This window comes from Pseudophryne corroboree, chromosome 3 (genome assembly GCF_028390025.1).
Source record: "Pseudophryne corroboree isolate aPseCor3 chromosome 3, aPseCor3.hap2, whole genome shotgun sequence".
NCBI lineage: Eukaryota > Metazoa > Chordata > Amphibia > Anura > Myobatrachidae > Pseudophryne > Pseudophryne corroboree.
Genome location: NC_086446.1, coordinates 512,043,221 through 512,061,575, shown reverse-complemented (window position 1 = coordinate 512,061,575; position 18,355 = coordinate 512,043,221). Strand labels below are relative to the sequence as shown.

At 46.8% G+C, this 18,355-nt stretch overlaps 1 protein-coding gene across 1 annotated transcript in view; it reads left to right on the top strand.

The window, feature by feature from the left end:
- The first annotated feature begins 1,510 nt into the window (after positions 1-1,510).
- The window catches only part of NARF (nuclear prelamin A recognition factor), a 109,240-nt gene continuing 92,395 nt past the window's right edge, over positions 1,511-18,355 (top strand). Inside the window, exon 1 of the mRNA XM_063961066.1 lies at positions 1,511-2,244. Coding sequence (XP_063817136.1) covers positions 2,218-2,244 — 27 coding nt within the window. The 5' untranslated portion in view covers positions 1,511-2,217. The remainder of the gene's footprint in view (positions 2,245-18,355) is intronic.

Genomic DNA, 18,355 nt, shown 5'->3' with positions numbered 1-18,355 from the left:
TTATCTGCCATCAAATTCTATGTTTTTATGACTGCATAAGCAGTAGGCAAAGCAAAGCATGCAGATATCTGTAGGTAAACACAAGCTAAAGAGCATACAATGGGCCAGGCATTCTGGGGCTTATACTTCTACTGTAGTCTAGCTGTAAGGACCCACTGAATGCCTAAACCCAGTTTACCTACTCCAGAAGCTGGAATGGGCATACTGGGAGTTACGTGCCAAAAACAACTAGCAAGTTTCAATTGCCTCAGATGAAACAGGTATGTCATGATGGTACGTGTTGTTCCACAACAGATGAAGAGAACCATAGGCTTCCCAGACCTGTGGCAGGTGTGAGTTTATGCGATTTTTTTTGACAGATACATAAGCAGTCCAGAACTATTGCATGCTGGGACTTGTAGTTCCATAACTCATTATCAATATTAATCTAAGTTCAGACTACCTTGGGGATCCTTCTACAGTTCTGTATGTTTGGGTCCTAGGATGTCATCATGTAAAATAACCGTGAGAATGGATACCACAATGGTACACTGTACATAACAGAGCAATACCCCTCCCTCCCTTTGTTCCTGCTGCAGAATGCACAAGAAGTATTTAGTGACTCCCCACGCTGCTATCCCTGTACTAGCAGCACACGCATCCCAGTGACTGAGCAGCACACAGACACACACACCCACCGCATACCTGGCTGTCTGCACCCGAACCTCAGCTCTCTCCGCAGCTGCAGCAGCCACTACTATCTACTGCGCTTCCTGAGCACACGGTACAGGCCCGGGGCATGCTGGGATGCGGGAGGACCCACCCAGGCTTCACAATCATTTCGCAGTGCCCGCCCTGAGCACTAGGTGGCGGCGGCGGCGCTGCATCTACTCCGCATAGCACAAGACGGCACTGGCAGCCAGCCCGGTCCTGCAGAGCTATTGCTTTCAAATTCTAAGGGGGAATCCAATTAAGAGTGAAGCATTAAACGCGCACTGCAAGAAGGTAGCGATATCAGTCTTCCCAGCTGTGGTGCTATTACCTGTGTCCGCATGTTTTGCCAAACAGAGGCTCAGAATGCTGGGACTACTAGTTCCTTTTCAAGTGGAAAGCCCAAAATTGCTAAACCCTGCATATATAGGCTAGCTCCTGTGGGCATCCACCGTATTATACATATGGATGTGGAAAATGCAGCCTACATATTTCCTGTAATCCTGCTGTTCCATACAATAGAGGCAATAATGCCTAATGCACCTTCTCCCCCCTCAATGGATACGGTTAGGTCTAAAACCAAGTTGGAGTAGGGACCTCTGACGTCACCACCAGGGGGAGGAGCCATGGCCAAACAGGGTACTCGAAATGTACGCTCGCTTCGCTTGCCACCGGGTTACTAAAGGGTTGGTTCTATATCGGAGGGGCTGAAGGGACCTTGTGACGTATTGAGGGGAGGAGCTACGTCACCAGGGGGAGGAGCTACGGGCGAACAGGGTACCCGAAATCGAAAAGTTCGCTCGCCACGCTTCGGGCACGGTGGCTCGCTTCGCTCACCACCTAATTACTAAAGGTAATAGTTGGTGGCGTGGATAGTAGCTCCTCCCCCTTGCGTCGTAACTCCTCCCCCTTACGGAAAAGGTCCCTTAGCCCACTTGATTCTAGCATCTACCGTTACTAAAGGTAGTACTGTAGTTGGTGGCGCAGATAGTAGAAGCCCTCTGGACTAGCTCCTCCCCCTGACGTTGGAGGTCCTTTAGCCCACTTGATGGATACTATTTCATAAAGGGAGACGCCGCCACACTTTATCAGCAGCAAGAAAACTATTGGTCACATGATCTATAACAAGACAGCTAAACTGAATGAACGCTGCGCTCCTGTTTTGTCCGTCTTAGAAGAGGCATTTTGTTGGAGCTTCTTTCACTTAAATACACATGGGGTCTTCATAAAAATGGCGTCTACACGTACAAACCATTTTACAGCATAGCAGACACTTCGTGGAGGTTCTCCTATCCCATGTGTTACCGATGAGAAGCGGAGGGGGAGGAAGCTCAGGGCGGGTGTTAGAAGGAAATCTTCCCTTCTCTGATTCCTATTGGCCTGGCAGCTGTCACTCAGCAGCACATAGGAGAACAGAGTGTGTGTAACAAAGGGCAGGGTGACAGCAGAGGGGCAGTCTGTGTACCACCTGTGCCAGGACACCCAGCAATACTCGCCCCTGGGCACAGTGCGGACCCGCAGCGAGGCATGAAGTGTGAAAACTGCACCAAAACGGTAATGGCTCTGTTTATTTGGAATCCTTTAAATGGCTGACATGCCCATAGCCCAGGGGGCGCAGTGTCTTTTATGTGGCTAAATTACCCACACCTGTGTCATTTTGTACATAGCGAATGACATTATTGTTACACTATTTTTGAATATCACTATGCTATCATATTTAGCTAGAGTAGGCAGTGTGGTTTGCTTATCTTGCATTCCTATGGTAGGTTGTTTACCTTTTATAATCTACACCCAATAAACCCATCGTTATGTGAAACATTGGAGTTTCTTCTCATTTCAGTGTTTTAGCGATTATGTATTGTGAGACAGAGTGAGTAAGAAAAATAAACCAACATAAGGTTAACCCTTGCTAAGATTTATTTGTTTTTGTTTGTTTTAACAATGAGGGACATAAGAAGTAACAGTACCTTTTTTTATAGTTAATCATGATATTTATTCTGTGAAATTCGCTTTCTTGGAAGTTTACAAACTTTGGATTTATATACTATTAGTAAGTGTGTGTATAATTTATTTTATTTATTTATGTATTTCCAGCTGTCTGTGATGTGTTTAATTAACACTACAAAAAAAAAAAAAAAATATATATATATATATATATATATATATATATATTTATTTTTTTTTATTAACCTTTTACTATTATATAAAGATTCATGCAATCGTTGTTTTTGTGCCGTTCTTATTTTTAGTTTGTGTTAACTAGTTTCATAAGATGTTTACAGTTGTATTGTGGATATAGCAAAGGATGATTATGAATAAACAAACAACTTGGGAACTTCTAATATTCTTTTTTAGGGGATAAATGTGTGCATAGAATAATAATAATAATATTTATTATTATTATTATTATTATTATTATTATTATTATTATTATTATTAAGCATTTAGAACAGGGGTGGGGAACCTTTTTTCTACCAAGGGCCATTTGGATATTTCTAAAATCCTTCGGGGGGCCATACAAAAATTATCAACTTAAAAATTAGCCTGCCCCCAGTCAGTAGTTATGCCCCCAGTCTCTTGTTATGCCCGATTAGATTTGCCCCCAGTCAGTTGTTATGCCCCGTCAGTTGTTATGCCCCATTAAATATGCCCCTTGTAGTTATGCCCCATTTAATATGCCCCCTAGTAGTGCCGCTTACACACACACACATTAAAAGGAAAAAACCCCACAATGCTCACCAGCCCTGCTCCTGCTTCCGGACCGCTGCTCTCCCTCTCCTTGAAACTATGGGAGAGATGTCATGACGTCTCTCCCATAGCGCCGCACAGCCACACATGTACACTGCCTGAGTCAGAAGCTGGAGCTCAGGAGTGAGCTCCTGCCTCCGGCTGCTGCTGAGCCGGGCGCCCGCTGGTGGTAAAATCTCAGCAGGTGTTCAGCATCTCCTCTCGTTTAGGTGAGCCTGGCCGGGCCGGATCAAGTGGCTTTGAGGGCCTTATACGGCCCTCGGGCCTGAGGTTCCCCACCCCTGATTTAGAATATGCCTCAAGCTTTGTAAGATTCTTTTGACCTATTATTATTGCTGTTTCATATTTATCATCGTCGTCATTATTAATAAAGTGTTTTGGCAACAAATTACGTTCCAACATTTGCGTTTGTTAATTATTTTTTGTTAATTAGGTGGAAATTGTTTATGGGAGTGTAATGCCTTGAAAAGTAACCATTGATTATTTGTTTATGCACTCTGTAATTGGGCGCTGCGGAACCCTTGTGGCGCCATATAAATAAAGGATGATAATAATAATAATAATAATTTCTCTATCGTCCTAAGTGGATGCTGGGGTTCCTGAAAGGACCATGGGGAATAGCGGCTCCGCAGGAGACAGGGCACAAAAGTAAAGCTTTTACAGGTCAGGTGGTGTGTACTGGCTCCTCCCCCTATGACCCTCCTCCAGACTCCAGTTAGATTTTTGTGCCCGGCCGAGAAGGGTGCAATTCTAGGTGGCTCTCATAAAGAGCTGCTTAGAGAGTTTAGCTTAGGTTTTTTATTTTACAGTGATTCCTGCTGGCAACAGGATCACTGCAACGAGGGACAGAGGGGAGAAGAAGTGAACTCACCTGCGTGCAGGATGGATTGGCTTCTTGGCTACTGGACATGAAGCTCCAGAGGGACGATCACAGGTACAGCCTGGATGGTCACCGGAGCCACGCCGCCGGCCCCCTCACAGATGCTGAAGCAAGAAGAGGTCCAGAATCGGCGGCTGAAGACTCCTGCAGTCTTCTTAAGGTAGCGCACAGCACTGCAGCTGTGCGCCATTTTCCTCTCAGCACACTTCACACGGCAGTCACTGAGGGTGCAGGGCGCTGGGGGGGGGCGCCCTGGGAGGCAAATGAAAACCTTTAAAAAGGCTAAAAATACCTCACATATAGCCCCAGAGGCTATATGGAGATATTTACCCCTGCCTAAATGTACTAAATAGCGGGAGACGAGCCCGCCGAAAAAGGGGCGGGGCCTATCTCCTCAGCACACGGCGCCATTTTCTGTCACAGCTCCGCTGGTCAGGAAGGCTCCCAGGTCTCTCCCCTGCACTGCACTACAGAAACAGGGTATAACAGAGAGGGGGGGCAGAATAAATGGCAATATATTAATATAAAAGCAGCTATAAGGGAGCACTTAATCATAAGGCTATCCCTGTCATATATAGCGTTTTTTGGTGTGTGCTGGCAGACTCTCCCTCTGTCTCCCCAAAGGGCTAGTGGGTCCTGTCTTCGTATAGAGCATTCCCTGTGTGTCTGCTGTGTGTCGGTACGTGTGTGTCGACATGTATGAGGACGTTATTGGTGTGGAGGCGGAGCAATTGCCAAATATGAGGATGTCACCTCCTAGGGGGTCGACACCAGAATGGATGCCTTTATTTGTGGAATTACGGGATAGCGTCAACTCGCTTAAGCAGTCGTTTGCCGACATGAGGCGGCCGGACACTCAATTAGTGTCTGTCCAGGCGCCTCAAACACCGTCAGGGGCTGTAAAACGTCCCTTGCCTCAGTCGGTCGACACAGACCCAGACACAGGCACTGATTCCGGTGGTGAAGGTGACGAATCAACCGTATTTTCCAGTAGGGCCACACGTTATATGATTTTGGCAATAAAGGAGATGTTACATTTAGCTGATACTACAGGTACCACTAAACAGGGTATTATGTGGGGTGTGAAAAAACTACCAGTAGTTTTTACCGAATCAGAAGAATTAAATGACGTGTGTGATGAAGCGTGGGGTGCCCCGATAAAAAACTGCTAATTTCAAAGAAGTTATTGGCTTTATACCCTTTCCCGCCAGAGGTTAGGGAGCGCTGGGAAACACCTCCTAGGGTGGACAAAGCGCTAACACGCTTATCAAAACAAGTGGCGTTACCCTCTCCTGAGACGGACGCACTTAAAGATCCATCAGATAGGAGGATGGAAAATATCCAAAAAGGTATATACACACATGCAGGTGTTATACTACGACCAGCTATTGCGACTGCCTGGATGTGCAGTGCTGGGGTAGTTTGGTCAGAGTCCCTGATCGAAAATATTGATACCCTGGACAGGGACAATATTTTACTGTCGTTAGAACAAATAAAGGATGCATTTCTTTATATGCGTGATGCACAGAGAGATATCTGCACACTGGCATCACGGGTAAGTGCTATGTCCATTTCGGCCAGAAGAGCTTTATGGACACGACAGTGGACAGGCGATGCGTAGAGGAGTTATTTGAGGTCGGTCTATCGGATTTGGTGGCCACGGCTACGGCCGGGAAATCCACCTTTCTACCTCAAGTCACTCCCCAACAGAAAAAGGCACCGACCTTTCAACCGCAGCCCTTTCGTTCCTTTAAAAATAAGAGAGCAAAGGGCTATTCATATCTGCCACGAGGCAGAGGACGAGGGAAGAGACAGCAACAGGCAGCTCCTTCCCAGGAACAGAAGCCCTCCCCGGCTTCTACAAAAGCCTCAGCATGACGCTGGGGCTTCGCAAGCGGACTCGGGGGCGGTAGGCGGTCGTCTCAAAAATTACAGCGCGCAGTGGGCTCACTCGCAGGTAAATCCCTGGATCCTGCAGATAATATCTCAGGGGTACAGGTTGAAATTAGAGACAGAGCCACCTCGCCGTTTCCTGAAGTCTGCTTTACCAACGTCCCCCTCAGAAAGGGAGACGGTTTTGGAAGCCATTCACAAGCTGTATTCTCAGCAGGTGATAGTCAAGGTACCTCTTCTACAACAAGGGAAGGGGTATTATTCCACTCTATTTGTGGTACCGAAGCCGGATGGCTCGGTAAGGCCTATTCTAAATCTGAAGTCCTTGAACCTATACATAAAGAAGTTCAAGTTCAAGATGGAGTCACTCAGAGCAGTGATAGCGAACCTGGAAGAAGGGGACTTTATGGTATCCTTGGACATCAAGGATGCGTATCTCCACGTTCCAATTACCCCTCACACCAGGGGTACCTCAGGTTCGTTGTACAAAACTGTCACTATCAGTTTCAGACGCTGCCGTTTGGTTTGTCCACGGCACCTCGGGTCTTTACAAAGGTAATGGCCGAGATAATATTTCTTCTTCGAAGAAAAGGCGTATTAATTATCCCATACTTGGACGATCTCCTAATAAGGGCAAGGTCCAGAGAACAGCTAGAGATGGGTTTAGCACTATCTCAAGAGGTGCTAAAGCAGCACGGATGGATTCTGAATATTCCAAAATCCCAATTAATGCCGACAACTCGTCTGCTGTTCCTGGGGATGATTCTGGACACAGTTCAGAAAAAGGTTTTTCTTCCCGAAGAAAAAGCCAAGGAGTTATCTGACCTGGTCAGGAACCTCCTAAAACCAGGAAAGGTGTCTGTACATCAATGCACAAGAGTCCTGGGAAAAAATGGTAGCTTCTTACGAAGCAATCCCTTTCGGCAGATTCCATGCAAAGGGATCTGTTGGACAAATGGTCAGGGTCGCATCTTCAGATGCACCTGCGGATAACCCTGTCGCCGAGGACAAGGGTATCCCTTCTGTGGTGGTTGCAGGAGGCTCATCTATTGGAGGGCCGCAGATTCGGCAGGCAGGATTGGATCCTGGTGACCACGGATGCCAGCCTGAGAGGCTGGGGAGCAGTCACACAGGGAAGAAATTTCCAGGGAGTGTGGTCGAGCCTGAAAAAGTCTCTTCACATAAGCATTCTGGAACTAAGAGCAATCTACAATGCTCTAAGCCAGGCGGAACCTCTGCTTCAAGGAAGACCGGTGTTGATCCAGTCGGACAACATCACGGCAGTCGCCCATGTAAATAGACAGGGCGGCACAAGAAGCAGGAGGGCAATGGCAGAAGCTGCCAGGATCCTTCGCTGGGCGGAGAATCACGTGATAGCACTGTCAGCAGTATTCATCCCGGGCGTGGACAACTGGGAAGCAGACTTCCTCAGCAGACACGACCTTCACCCGGGAGAGTGGGGACTTCATCCAGAAGTTTTCCACATGCTATTAAACCGTTGGGTAAAACCAATGGTGGACATGATGGCATCTCGCCTCAACAAAACACTGGACAGGTATTGCGCCAGGTCAAGAGATCCGCAGGCAATAGCTGTGGACGCGCTGGTAACACCTTGGGTGTACCAGTCGGTATATGTGTTTCCTCCTCTGCCTCTCATACCAAAGGTATTGAGGATTATACGGCAAAGAGGAGTAAGACTAGTGGCTCCGGATTGGCCAAGAAGGACTTGGTACCCGGAACTTCAAGAGATGGTCACGGACGATCCGTGGCCTCTACTTCTGAGAAGGGACCTGTTTCAGCAGGGTCCTTGTCTTTTTCAAGACTTACCGCGGCTGCGTTTGACGGCATGGCGTTGAATGCCAGATCCTAAAAGGAAAAGGCATTCCAGAAGAAGTCATTCCTACCTTGATAAAGGCAAGGAAGGAAGTCACCGCGAAGCATTATCGCCGTATTTGGCGAAAATATGTTGCGTGGTGCGAGCAGCGGAGTGCTCCGATGGAGGAATTTCAACTGGGTCGTTTTCCTACATTTCCTGCAATCAGGATTGTCTATGGGTCTCAAATTGGGATCTATTAAGGTTCAAATTTCGGCCCTATCAATATTCTTCCACAAAGAATTGGCCTCAGTCCCTGAGGTCCAGATTTTTATCAAAGGAGTACTGCATATACAGCCTCCTGTGGTGCCTAAGGTGGCACCGTGGGATCTAAATGTAGTTTTAGATTTCCTCAAATCCAATTGGTTTGAACCACTAAAGAATGTGGATTTGAAATATCTCACATGGAAAGTGACTATGTTACTGGCCCTGGCTTCGGCCGGGAGAGTATCTGAACTGGCGGCTTTGTCTTATAAAAGCCCTTATTTAATTTTCCATTCGACATAGGGCAGAGCTGCGGACGCGTCCGCATTTTCTCCCTAAGGTGGTATCAGCGTTTCACCTGAACCAGCCTATTGTAGTGCCTGCGGCTACAGACGACTTGAAGGACTCCAAGTTGTTGGACGTTGTCAGAGCCTTAAAAATATACATTTAAAGGACGGCTGGAGTCAGAAAATCTGACTCGCTGTTTATACTGTATGCACCCAACAAGTTGGGTGCACCTGCTTCTAAGCAGTCGATTGCTCGTTGGTTTTGTAACAAAATTCAACTTGTACATTCTGTGGCAGGCCTGCCACAGCCTAAATCTGTTAAGGCCCATTCCGCAAGGAAGGTGGGCTCATCTTGGGCGGCTGCCCGAGGGGTCTCGGCATTACAACTCTGCCGAGCAGCTACGTGGTCAGGGGAGAACACGTTTGTAAATTTTTACAAATTTGATACCCTGGCAAAGGAGGACCTGGAGTTCTCTCATTCGGTGCTGCAGAGTCATCCGCACTCTCCCGCCCGTTTGGGAGCTTTGGTATAATCCCCATGGTCCTTTCAGGAACCCCAGCATCCACTTAGGACGATAGAGAAAATAAGAATTTACTTACCGATAATTCTATTTCTCGGAGTCCGTAGTGGATGCTGGGCGCCCATCCCAAGTGCGGATTATCTGCAATACTTGTACATAGTTATTGTTAACTAATTCGGGTTATTGTTTAGGAAGCCATCTTTCAGAGGCTCCTCTGTTATCATACTGTTAACTGGGTTTAGATCACAAGTTGTACGGTGTGATTGGTGTGGCTGGTATGAGTCTTACCCGGGATTCAAAATCCTCCCTTATTGTGTACGCTCGTCCGGGCACAGTACCTAACTGGAGTCTGGAGGAGGGTCATAGGGGGAGGAGCCAGTACACACCACCTGACCTGTAAAAGCTTTACTTTTGTGCCCTGTCTCCTGCGGAGCCGCTATTCCCCATGGTCCTTTCAGGAACCCCAGCATCCACTACGGACTCCGAGAAATAGAATTATCGGTAAGTAAATTCTTATTTTAAGAAAATACATGATAATAACATGTAATACTGTATTTCAGCTGCATCTTATCATCACTGAGCAGAACTTCTCTTGGTAAATTTCTGTGATAAAATGGTGGAGTTTCAGAAATTTTTGTAGTATAGGTTAGAAATTGCAAAGCAAACATCTGATTATCTGCTGTCTGTTAGAGCATATGGGGCTTAAGTAAAGTTGTATGCACAGCCTTTATTCCCACTGTAAATGGGTGTGAATCGTTGGGTCGACACGGTTATTAGGTCGACATGAGGTTTTTCTTGTTTGGTGTAATTTTCTTTGTAAAGTGACCGGGAACCCCGGTTAGTGCACCGTGTCCCCTCCCATGGGGAGCAAGATGCCTCGCTCAGCTACCGCTGAGCTCGGCACAAGTTACTATACCCAATTGTAGTCCACTTGGATCATAAAGTATGAAAAAGTAAAAAAAAATGTGAGTTCAGTGAATGTGTCGATGGAATTTGTGGGATACGCAGTGTTTGCTAGAAGAGTAAATACTGTATGCTTCAATAATAGGGCTGTTTTGAGTTCACACTAATGACTAGGGGCCGGATGTAATGACGCCAGAGGTGGCCGGAGGTGCGGGTTCCCAGCTGAACTCTGATTTATTTATTTATTTATTTTTATTTTTTAAAGAGGCAATCGTGTACAAGGCAAAATCATGCCTTGTAAATGATTGCCCCTTTAAAAGAAAAAGGTCAGAGTTCAGCTGGGAACCTGCACCTCCGGCCAATTCTGGTGTCATTACATCCTGCCCAGTGACTGGTTTCAAACCAAGTGTACAAAAATGGGGTAAAACAAATACACATTTAGGGCCAGATTCGGATTTGTACAAAAACTTGATAGTTTACATGCATATGCGAAGGCTAGTGATCTGCACATGTGCAGAACAGGTCTTGCAATATTACTCCTAGCCCCCCCTCACCCCCTTAGCTGCAACATGATTGACATGTTGAGGGGGTGGCAACTGGCACCGTTCTTCAAAATGGTGGGGTGTCGCTGCCACATTTTGTAGGCGTGCCGAGATCAGGGTCTGCCAGACTGCATAAACTTCGGCATATGTAGACTGACCGCGGTCAGCTAATGTTGGGACCTATAGTCACGATGTTGATCCGATGCTGCATCATCGGATGTAGCACTCGATCACAGATGTATGCAGGAGGCATTTATCTCCTACAGACGACTACTGCCATGCTGCATTTGTATTTTATTTGTACAGAATTGTACAACCGCTGCGACTGTGCAATTGCATACAAATCGTAATCTTAGTTCCATTCACGTAATCTGTGAGTAGTCAATTTTGCAATAGCCCTATATGTAGACATAGCACCAGTGTTCATTCTAGCACCATGCACCTGTTAAAACCCATGCAGTCTCTCTTTCCTGCCTGGGGATGTTGCTGTCTGCCCTGGTGCTTCTAGCACACTCTGGTCTGTATCCAGGGGCGCTTTAAGAGAGGAGGCGGCCCGTGTGCAGCCTCCTCTGTTCAGGACCCCTCCTCTCTGCTGGCAATGCTGAGAATCCGAGCTCTAGATCTCTGAAAAAATGGTGCAGTGGCCATTTTCCCAGTGATTTCCTTACTGCGCATGTGCAGAACTCCATGAAAATGGCCGCTGCACCATTTTCACAGAGTTTTAACAGTGTTGCTGACGTCTGCGCGGGACTCCGGAGGGGTTAGTATTCCAAAAATGGGTGCACACTGCACCCATTATAAATACGCCAATCTCTGTAGCTCAGTGTTGAGATACAGACCAGAATGTGCTAGATGCACCAGAGCAGAGGGCAACACCCCAGGCAGCAAAGAGGAACTGCATGGGATGTGACAGGTGACAAGTGCTGGAATGAACACTATCGTTATTAAAGTTTTAGAGTGTCTATGTTTTAGTTTTAGAATGGTTACTAGCTCTTTCTTCAAATGTGATTCAGAATTTAGTTTTTTAATGCATGCTGCAAAATGCAAATTAAATATATGGACTTGAGTTTTAAAAAAAATCAGTATGATGTTCCCATATATATATATATATATATATATATATATATATATTTATTAATATTGTCAATTTGTGCTTACAACCTTGGTAAAAACCAGTATTAAGCTAGTTTTGCTCAAGCTGTTGTAGTATTACAGGCCCCAGCCTTTCCTGCCAGTCAGCAGAAGAATAGGCACAGGGGATGGTCCACAGCACATACAGAGCAATACTTTGCCTACCTCTAATATCCAATGGACAGGAGCTGTAGGTATTGTTTATGTACATAGTGGGATATTCAATTAAGCTTAAGGTTTTGTTGGCACCTGGGACAATGGGGGTCATTCCGAGTTGATCGCTCGGTAGCTGTTTTTAGCAGCCGTGCGAACACATAGCCGCCGCCCACAGGGGAGTGTATTTTAGCTGTGCAAGTGTGTGATCGCATGTGCAGCCGAGCTGTGCAAAAACAGTTTGTGCAGTTTCTGAGTAGCTCAGAACTTACTCAAACCTAGCGATAACTTCAGCCTGTCCAGTCCCAGAATTGACGTCAGACACCCGCCCTGCAAACGCTTGGACACGCCTACGTTTTTCCAAACACCCCCAGAAAACGGTCAGTTGACACCCACAAACGCCTTCTTCCTGTCAATCTCCTTGTGAACGCCCGTGTGAATGGATTCTTCGTACAATCCATCGCCCAGCAACGATCCGCTTTGTAGCCGTACAACGCGCCTGCGCATTGCGGTGCATGCGCAGTGTTGACCTGATCGCAGCGCAGCGAAAAAAACTAGCGTGCGATCAGGTCAGAATGATCCCCAATGTGTGGCTGTGCACATTGCGGGTACTTACATGAGGAAAGAAAACCTTGATTAATGTTTGCAGTGTAGCAAGATTTTTCTACTAAAAAACCTGCATTGTGTTAGCATGAGAGGTTTTGATGTCACTTCTCCTGTAAGCGAAGCTTCCCAATAGACCTAAAAAAGGTATAGTAGACTCAAGTGTTACAGTATATGTATAGAGGCATCTATTTTGTGATCTGAACCAGCATTTTTGAGAATAGCAGGTATTAATTAATTAGGAACCTGTGACAGAAGTGAGATTTGAGGTACAAAAAAGTGTTGCCACCACTGCATGTAAAGATTACCCTCACTCAAAACTAAAAAGAAAAAAAAAGCAAATTAAAATGAGAGAAGAGGGTCTCCTATGTCTGCCTCAGCCCCTATCGACTATTTATCGACAACCCAATGTCAGCTGTCAGCAGGAGTGAGGTAAGCACGATGTCTGCTGGAGTGGGGTACCACAGATGACCTGGGACGTTGGGAGGTAAGTAATAGTTTTGGTTTAATTCCTCTAAAAAGTAGAGATGAGCGCCTGAAATTTTTCGGGTTTTGTGTTTTGGTTTTGGGTTCGGTTCCGCGGCCGTGTTTTGGGTTCGAACGCGTTTTGGCAAAACCTCACCGAATTTTTTTTGTCGGATTCGGGTGTGTTTTGGATTCGGGTGTTTTTTTCAAAAAACACTAAAAAACAGCTTAAATCATAGAATTTGGGGGTCATTTTGATCCCAAAGTATTATTAACCTCAAAAACCATAATTTACACTCATTTTCAGTCTATTCTGAATACCTCACACCTCACAATATTATTTTTAGTCCTAAAATTTGCACCGAGGTCGCTGTGTGAGTAAGATAAGCGACCCTAGTGGCCGACACAAACACCGGGCCCATCTAGGAGTGGCACTGCAGTGTCACGCAGGATGGCCCTTCCAAAAAACCCTCCCCAAACAGCACATGACGCAAAGAAAAAAAGAGGCGCAATGAGGTAGCTGTGTGAGTAAGATTAGCGACCCTAGTGGCCGACACAAACACCGGGCCCATCTAGGAGTGGCACTGCAGTGTCACGCAGGATGTCCCTTCCAAAAAACCCTCCCCAAACAGCACATGACGCAAAGAAAAAAAGAGGCGCAATGAGGTAGCTGTGTGAGTAAGATTAGCGACCCTAGTGGCCGACACAAACACCGGGCCCATCTAGGAGTGGCACTGCAGTGTCACGCAGGATGTCCCTTCCAAAAAACCCTCCCCAAACAGCACATGACGCAAAGAAAAAAAGAGGCGCAATGAGGTAGCTGACTGTGTGAGTAAGATTAGCGACCCTAGTGGCCGACACAAACACCGGGCCCATCTAGGAGTGGCACTGCAGTGTCACGCAGGATGTCCCTTCCAAAAAACCCTCCCCAATCAGCACATGATGCAAAGAAAAAGAAAAGAAAAAAGAGGTGCAAGATGGAATTGTCCTTGGGCCCTCCCACCCACCCTTATGTTGTATAAACAAAACAGGACATGCACACTTTAACCAACCCATCATTTCAGTGACAGGGTCTGCCACACGACTGTGACTGATATGACGGGTTGGTTTGGACCCCCCCCAAAAAAGAAGCAATTAATCTCTCCTTGCACAAACTGGCTCTACAGAGGCAAGATGTCCACCTCATCTTCACCCTCCGATATATCACCGTGTACATCCCCCTCCTCACAGATTATCAATTCGTCCCCACTGGAATCCACCATCTCAGCTCCCTGTGTACTTTGTGGAGGCAATTGCTGCTGGTCAATGTCTCCGCGGAGGAATTGATTATAATTCATTTTAATGAACATCATCTTCTCCACATTTTCTGGATGTAACCTCGTACGCCGATTGCTGACAAGGTGAGCGGCGGCACTAAACACTCTTTCGGAGTACACACTTGTGGGAGGGCAACTTAGGTAGAATAAAGCCAGTTTGTGCAAGGGCCTCCAAATTGCCTCTTTTTCCTGCCAGTATAAGTACGGACTGTGTGACGTGCCTACTTTGATGCGGTCACTCATATAATCCTCCACCATTCTATCAATGTTGAGAGAATCATATGCAGTGACAGTAGACGACATGTCCGTAATCGTTGTCAGGTCCTTCAGTCCGGACCAGATGTCAGCATCAGCAGTCGCTCCAGACTGCCCTGCATCACCGCCAGCGGGTGGGCTCGGAATTCTGAGCCTTTTCCTCGCACCCCCAGTTGCGGGAGAATGTGAAGGAGGAGATGTTGACAGGTCGCGTTCCGCTTGACTTGACAATTTTGTCACCAGCAGGTCTTTCAACCCCAGCAGACCTGTGTCTGCCGGAAAGAGAGATCCAAGGTAGGCTTTAAATCTAGGATCGAGCACGGTGGCCAAAATGTAGTGCTCTGATTTCAACAGATTGACCACCCGTGAATCCTTGTTAAGCGAATTAAGGGCTGCATCCACAAGTCCCACATGCCTAGCGGAATCGCTCCCTTTTGGCTCCTTCTTCAATGCCTCCAGCTTCTTCTGCAAAAGCCTGATGAGGGGAATGACCTGACTCAGGCTGGCAGTGTCTGAACTGACTTCACGTGTGGCAAGTTCAAAGGGCATCAGAACCTTGCACAACGTTGAAATCATTCTCCACTGCACTTGAGACAGGTGCATTCCACCTACTATATCGTGCTCAATTGTATAGGCTTGAATGGCCTTTTGCTGCTCCTCCAACCTCTGAAGCATATAGAGGGTTGAATTCCACCTCGTTACCACTTCTTGCTTCAGATGATGGCAGGGCAGGTTCAGTAGTTTTTGGTGGTGCTCCAGTCTTCTGTACGTGGTGCCTGTACGCCGAAAGTGTCCCGCAATTTTTCTGGCCACCGACAGCATCTCTTGCACGCCCCTGTCGTTTTTTAAAAAATTCTGCACCACCAAATTCAAGGTATGTGCAAAACATGGGACGTGCTGGAATTTGCCCATATTTAATGCACACACAATATTGCTGGCGTTGTCCGATGCCACAAATCCACAGGAGAGTCCAATTGGGGTAAGCCATTCCGCGATGATCTTCCTCAGTTGCCGTAAGAGGTTTTCAGCTGTGTGCGTATTCTGGAAAGCGGTGATACAAAGCGTAGCCTGCCTAGGAAAGAGTTGGCGTTTGCGAGATGCTGCTACTGGTGCCGCCGCTGCTGTTCTTGCGGCGGGAGTCCATACATCTACCCAGTGGGCTGTCACAGTCATATAGTCCTGACCCTGCCCTGCTCCACTTGTCCACATGTCCGTGGTTAAGTGGACATTGGGTACAACTGCATTTTTTAGGACACTGGTGAGTCTTTTTCTGACGTCCGTGTACATTCTCGGTATCGCCTGCCTAGAGAAGTGGAACCTAGATGGTATTTGGTAACGGGGGCACACTGCCTCAATAAATTGTCTAGTTCCCTGTGAACTAACGGCGGATACCGGACGCACGTCTAACACCAACATAGTTGTCAAGGACTCAGTTATCCGCTTTGCAGTAGGATGACTGCTGTGATATTTCATCTTCCTCGCAAAGGACTGTTGAACAGTCAATTGCTTACTGGAAGTAGTACAAGTGGGCTTACGACTTCCCCTCTGGGATGACCATCGACTCCCAGCGGCAACAACAGCAGCGCCAGCAGCAGTAGGCGTTACACGCAAGGATGCATCGGAGGAATCCCAGGCAGGAGAGGACTCGTCAGAATTGCCAGTGACATGGCCTGCAGGACTATTGGCATTCCTGGGGAAGGAGGAAATTGACACTGAGGGAGTTGGTGGGGTGGTTTGCGTGAGCTTGGTTACAAGAGGAAGGGATTTACTGGTCAGTGGACTGCTTCCGCTGTCACCCAAAGTTTTTGAACTTGTCACTGACTTATTATGAATGCGCTGCAGGTGACGTATAAGGGAGGATGTTCCGAGGTGGTTAACGTCCTTACCCCTACTTATTACAGCTTGACAAAGGGAACACACGGCTTGACACCTGTTGTCCGCATTTCTGGTGAAATACCTCCACACCGAAGAGCTGATTTTTTTTGGTATTTTCACCTGGCATGTCAACGGCCATATTCCTCCCACGGACAACAGGTGTCTCCCCGGGTGCCTGACTTAAACAAACCACCTCACCATCAGAATCCTCCTGGTCAATTTCCTCCCCAGCGCCAGCAACACCCATATCCTCCTCATCCTGGTGTACTTCAACACTGACATCTTCAATCTGACTATCAGGAACTGGACTGCGGGTGCTCCTTCCAGCACTTGCAGGGGGCGTGCAAATGGTGGAAGGCGCATGCTCTTCACGTCCAGTGTTGGGAAGGTCAGGCATCGCAACCGACACAATTGGACTCTCCTTGTGGATTTGGGATTTCAAAGAACGCACAGTTCTTTGCGGTGCTTTTGCCAGCTTGAGTCTTTTCAGTTTTCTAGCGAGAGGCTGAGTGCTTCCATCCTCATGTGAAGCTGAACCACTAGCCATGAACATAGGCCAGGGCCTCAGCCGTTCCTTGCCACTCCGTGTGGTAAATGGCATATTGGCAAGTTTACGCTTCTCCTCCGACAATTTTATTTTAGGTTTTGGAGTCCTTTTTTTACTGATATTTGGTGTTTTGGTTTTGACATGCTCTGTACTATGCCATTGGGCATCGGCCTTGGCAGACGACGTTGCTGGCATTTCATCGTCTCGGCCATGACTAGTGGCAGCAGCTTCAGCACGAGGTGGAAGTGGATCTTGATCTTTCCCTAATTTTGGAACCTCAACATTTTTGTTCTCCATATTTTAATAGGCACAACTAAAAGGCACCTCAGGTAAACAATGGAGATGGATGGATTGGATACTAGTATACAATTATGGACGGGCTGCCGAGTGCCGACACAGAGGTAGCCACAGCCGTGAACTACCGCACTGTACTGTGTCTGCTGCTAATATATAGACTGGTTGATAAAGAGATAGTATACTCGTAACTAGTATGTATGTATAAAGAAAGAAAAAAAAACCACGGTTAGGTGGTATATACAATTATGGACGGGCTGCCGAGTGCCGACACAGAGGTAGCCACAGCCGTGAACTACCGCACTGTACTGTGTCTGCTGCTAATATATAGACTGGTTGATAAAGAGATAGTATACTCGTAACTAGTATGTATGTATAAAGAAAGAAAAAAAAACCACGGTTAGGTGGTATATACAATTATGGACGGGCTGCCGAGTGCCGACGCAGAGGTAGCCACAGCCGTGAACTACCGCACTGTACTGTGTCTGCTGCTAATATATAGACTGGTTGATAAAGAGATAGTATACTCGTAACTAGTATGTATGTATAAAGAAAGAAAAAAAAAACCACGGTTAGGTGGTATATACAATTATGGACGGGCTGCCGAGTGCCGACACAGAGGTAGCCACAGCCGTGAACTACCGCACTGTACTGTGTCTGCTGCTAATATAGACTGGTTGATAAAGAGATAGTATACTCGTAACTAGTATGTATGTATGTATAAAGAAAGGAAAAAAAAACCACGGTTAGGTGGTATATACAATTATGGACGGGCTGCCGAGTGCCGACACAGAGGTAGCCACAGCCGTGAACTACCGCACTGTACTGTGTCTGCTGCTAATATAGACTGGTTGATAAAGAGATAGTATACTACTAATATTATATATACTGGTGGTCAGGTCACTGGTCACTAGTCACACTGGCAGTGGCACTCCTGCAGCAAAAGTGTGCACTGTTTTAATATAATATTATGTACTCCTGGCTCCTGCTATAACCTATAACTGGCACTGCAGTAGTGCTCCCCAGTCTCCCCCACAATTATAAGCTGTGTGAGCTGAGCAGTCAGACAGATATATAATATATATAGATGATGCAGCACACTGGCCTGAGCCTGAGCAGTGCACACAGATATGGTATGTGACTGACTGAGTCACTGTGTGTATCGCTTTTTTCAG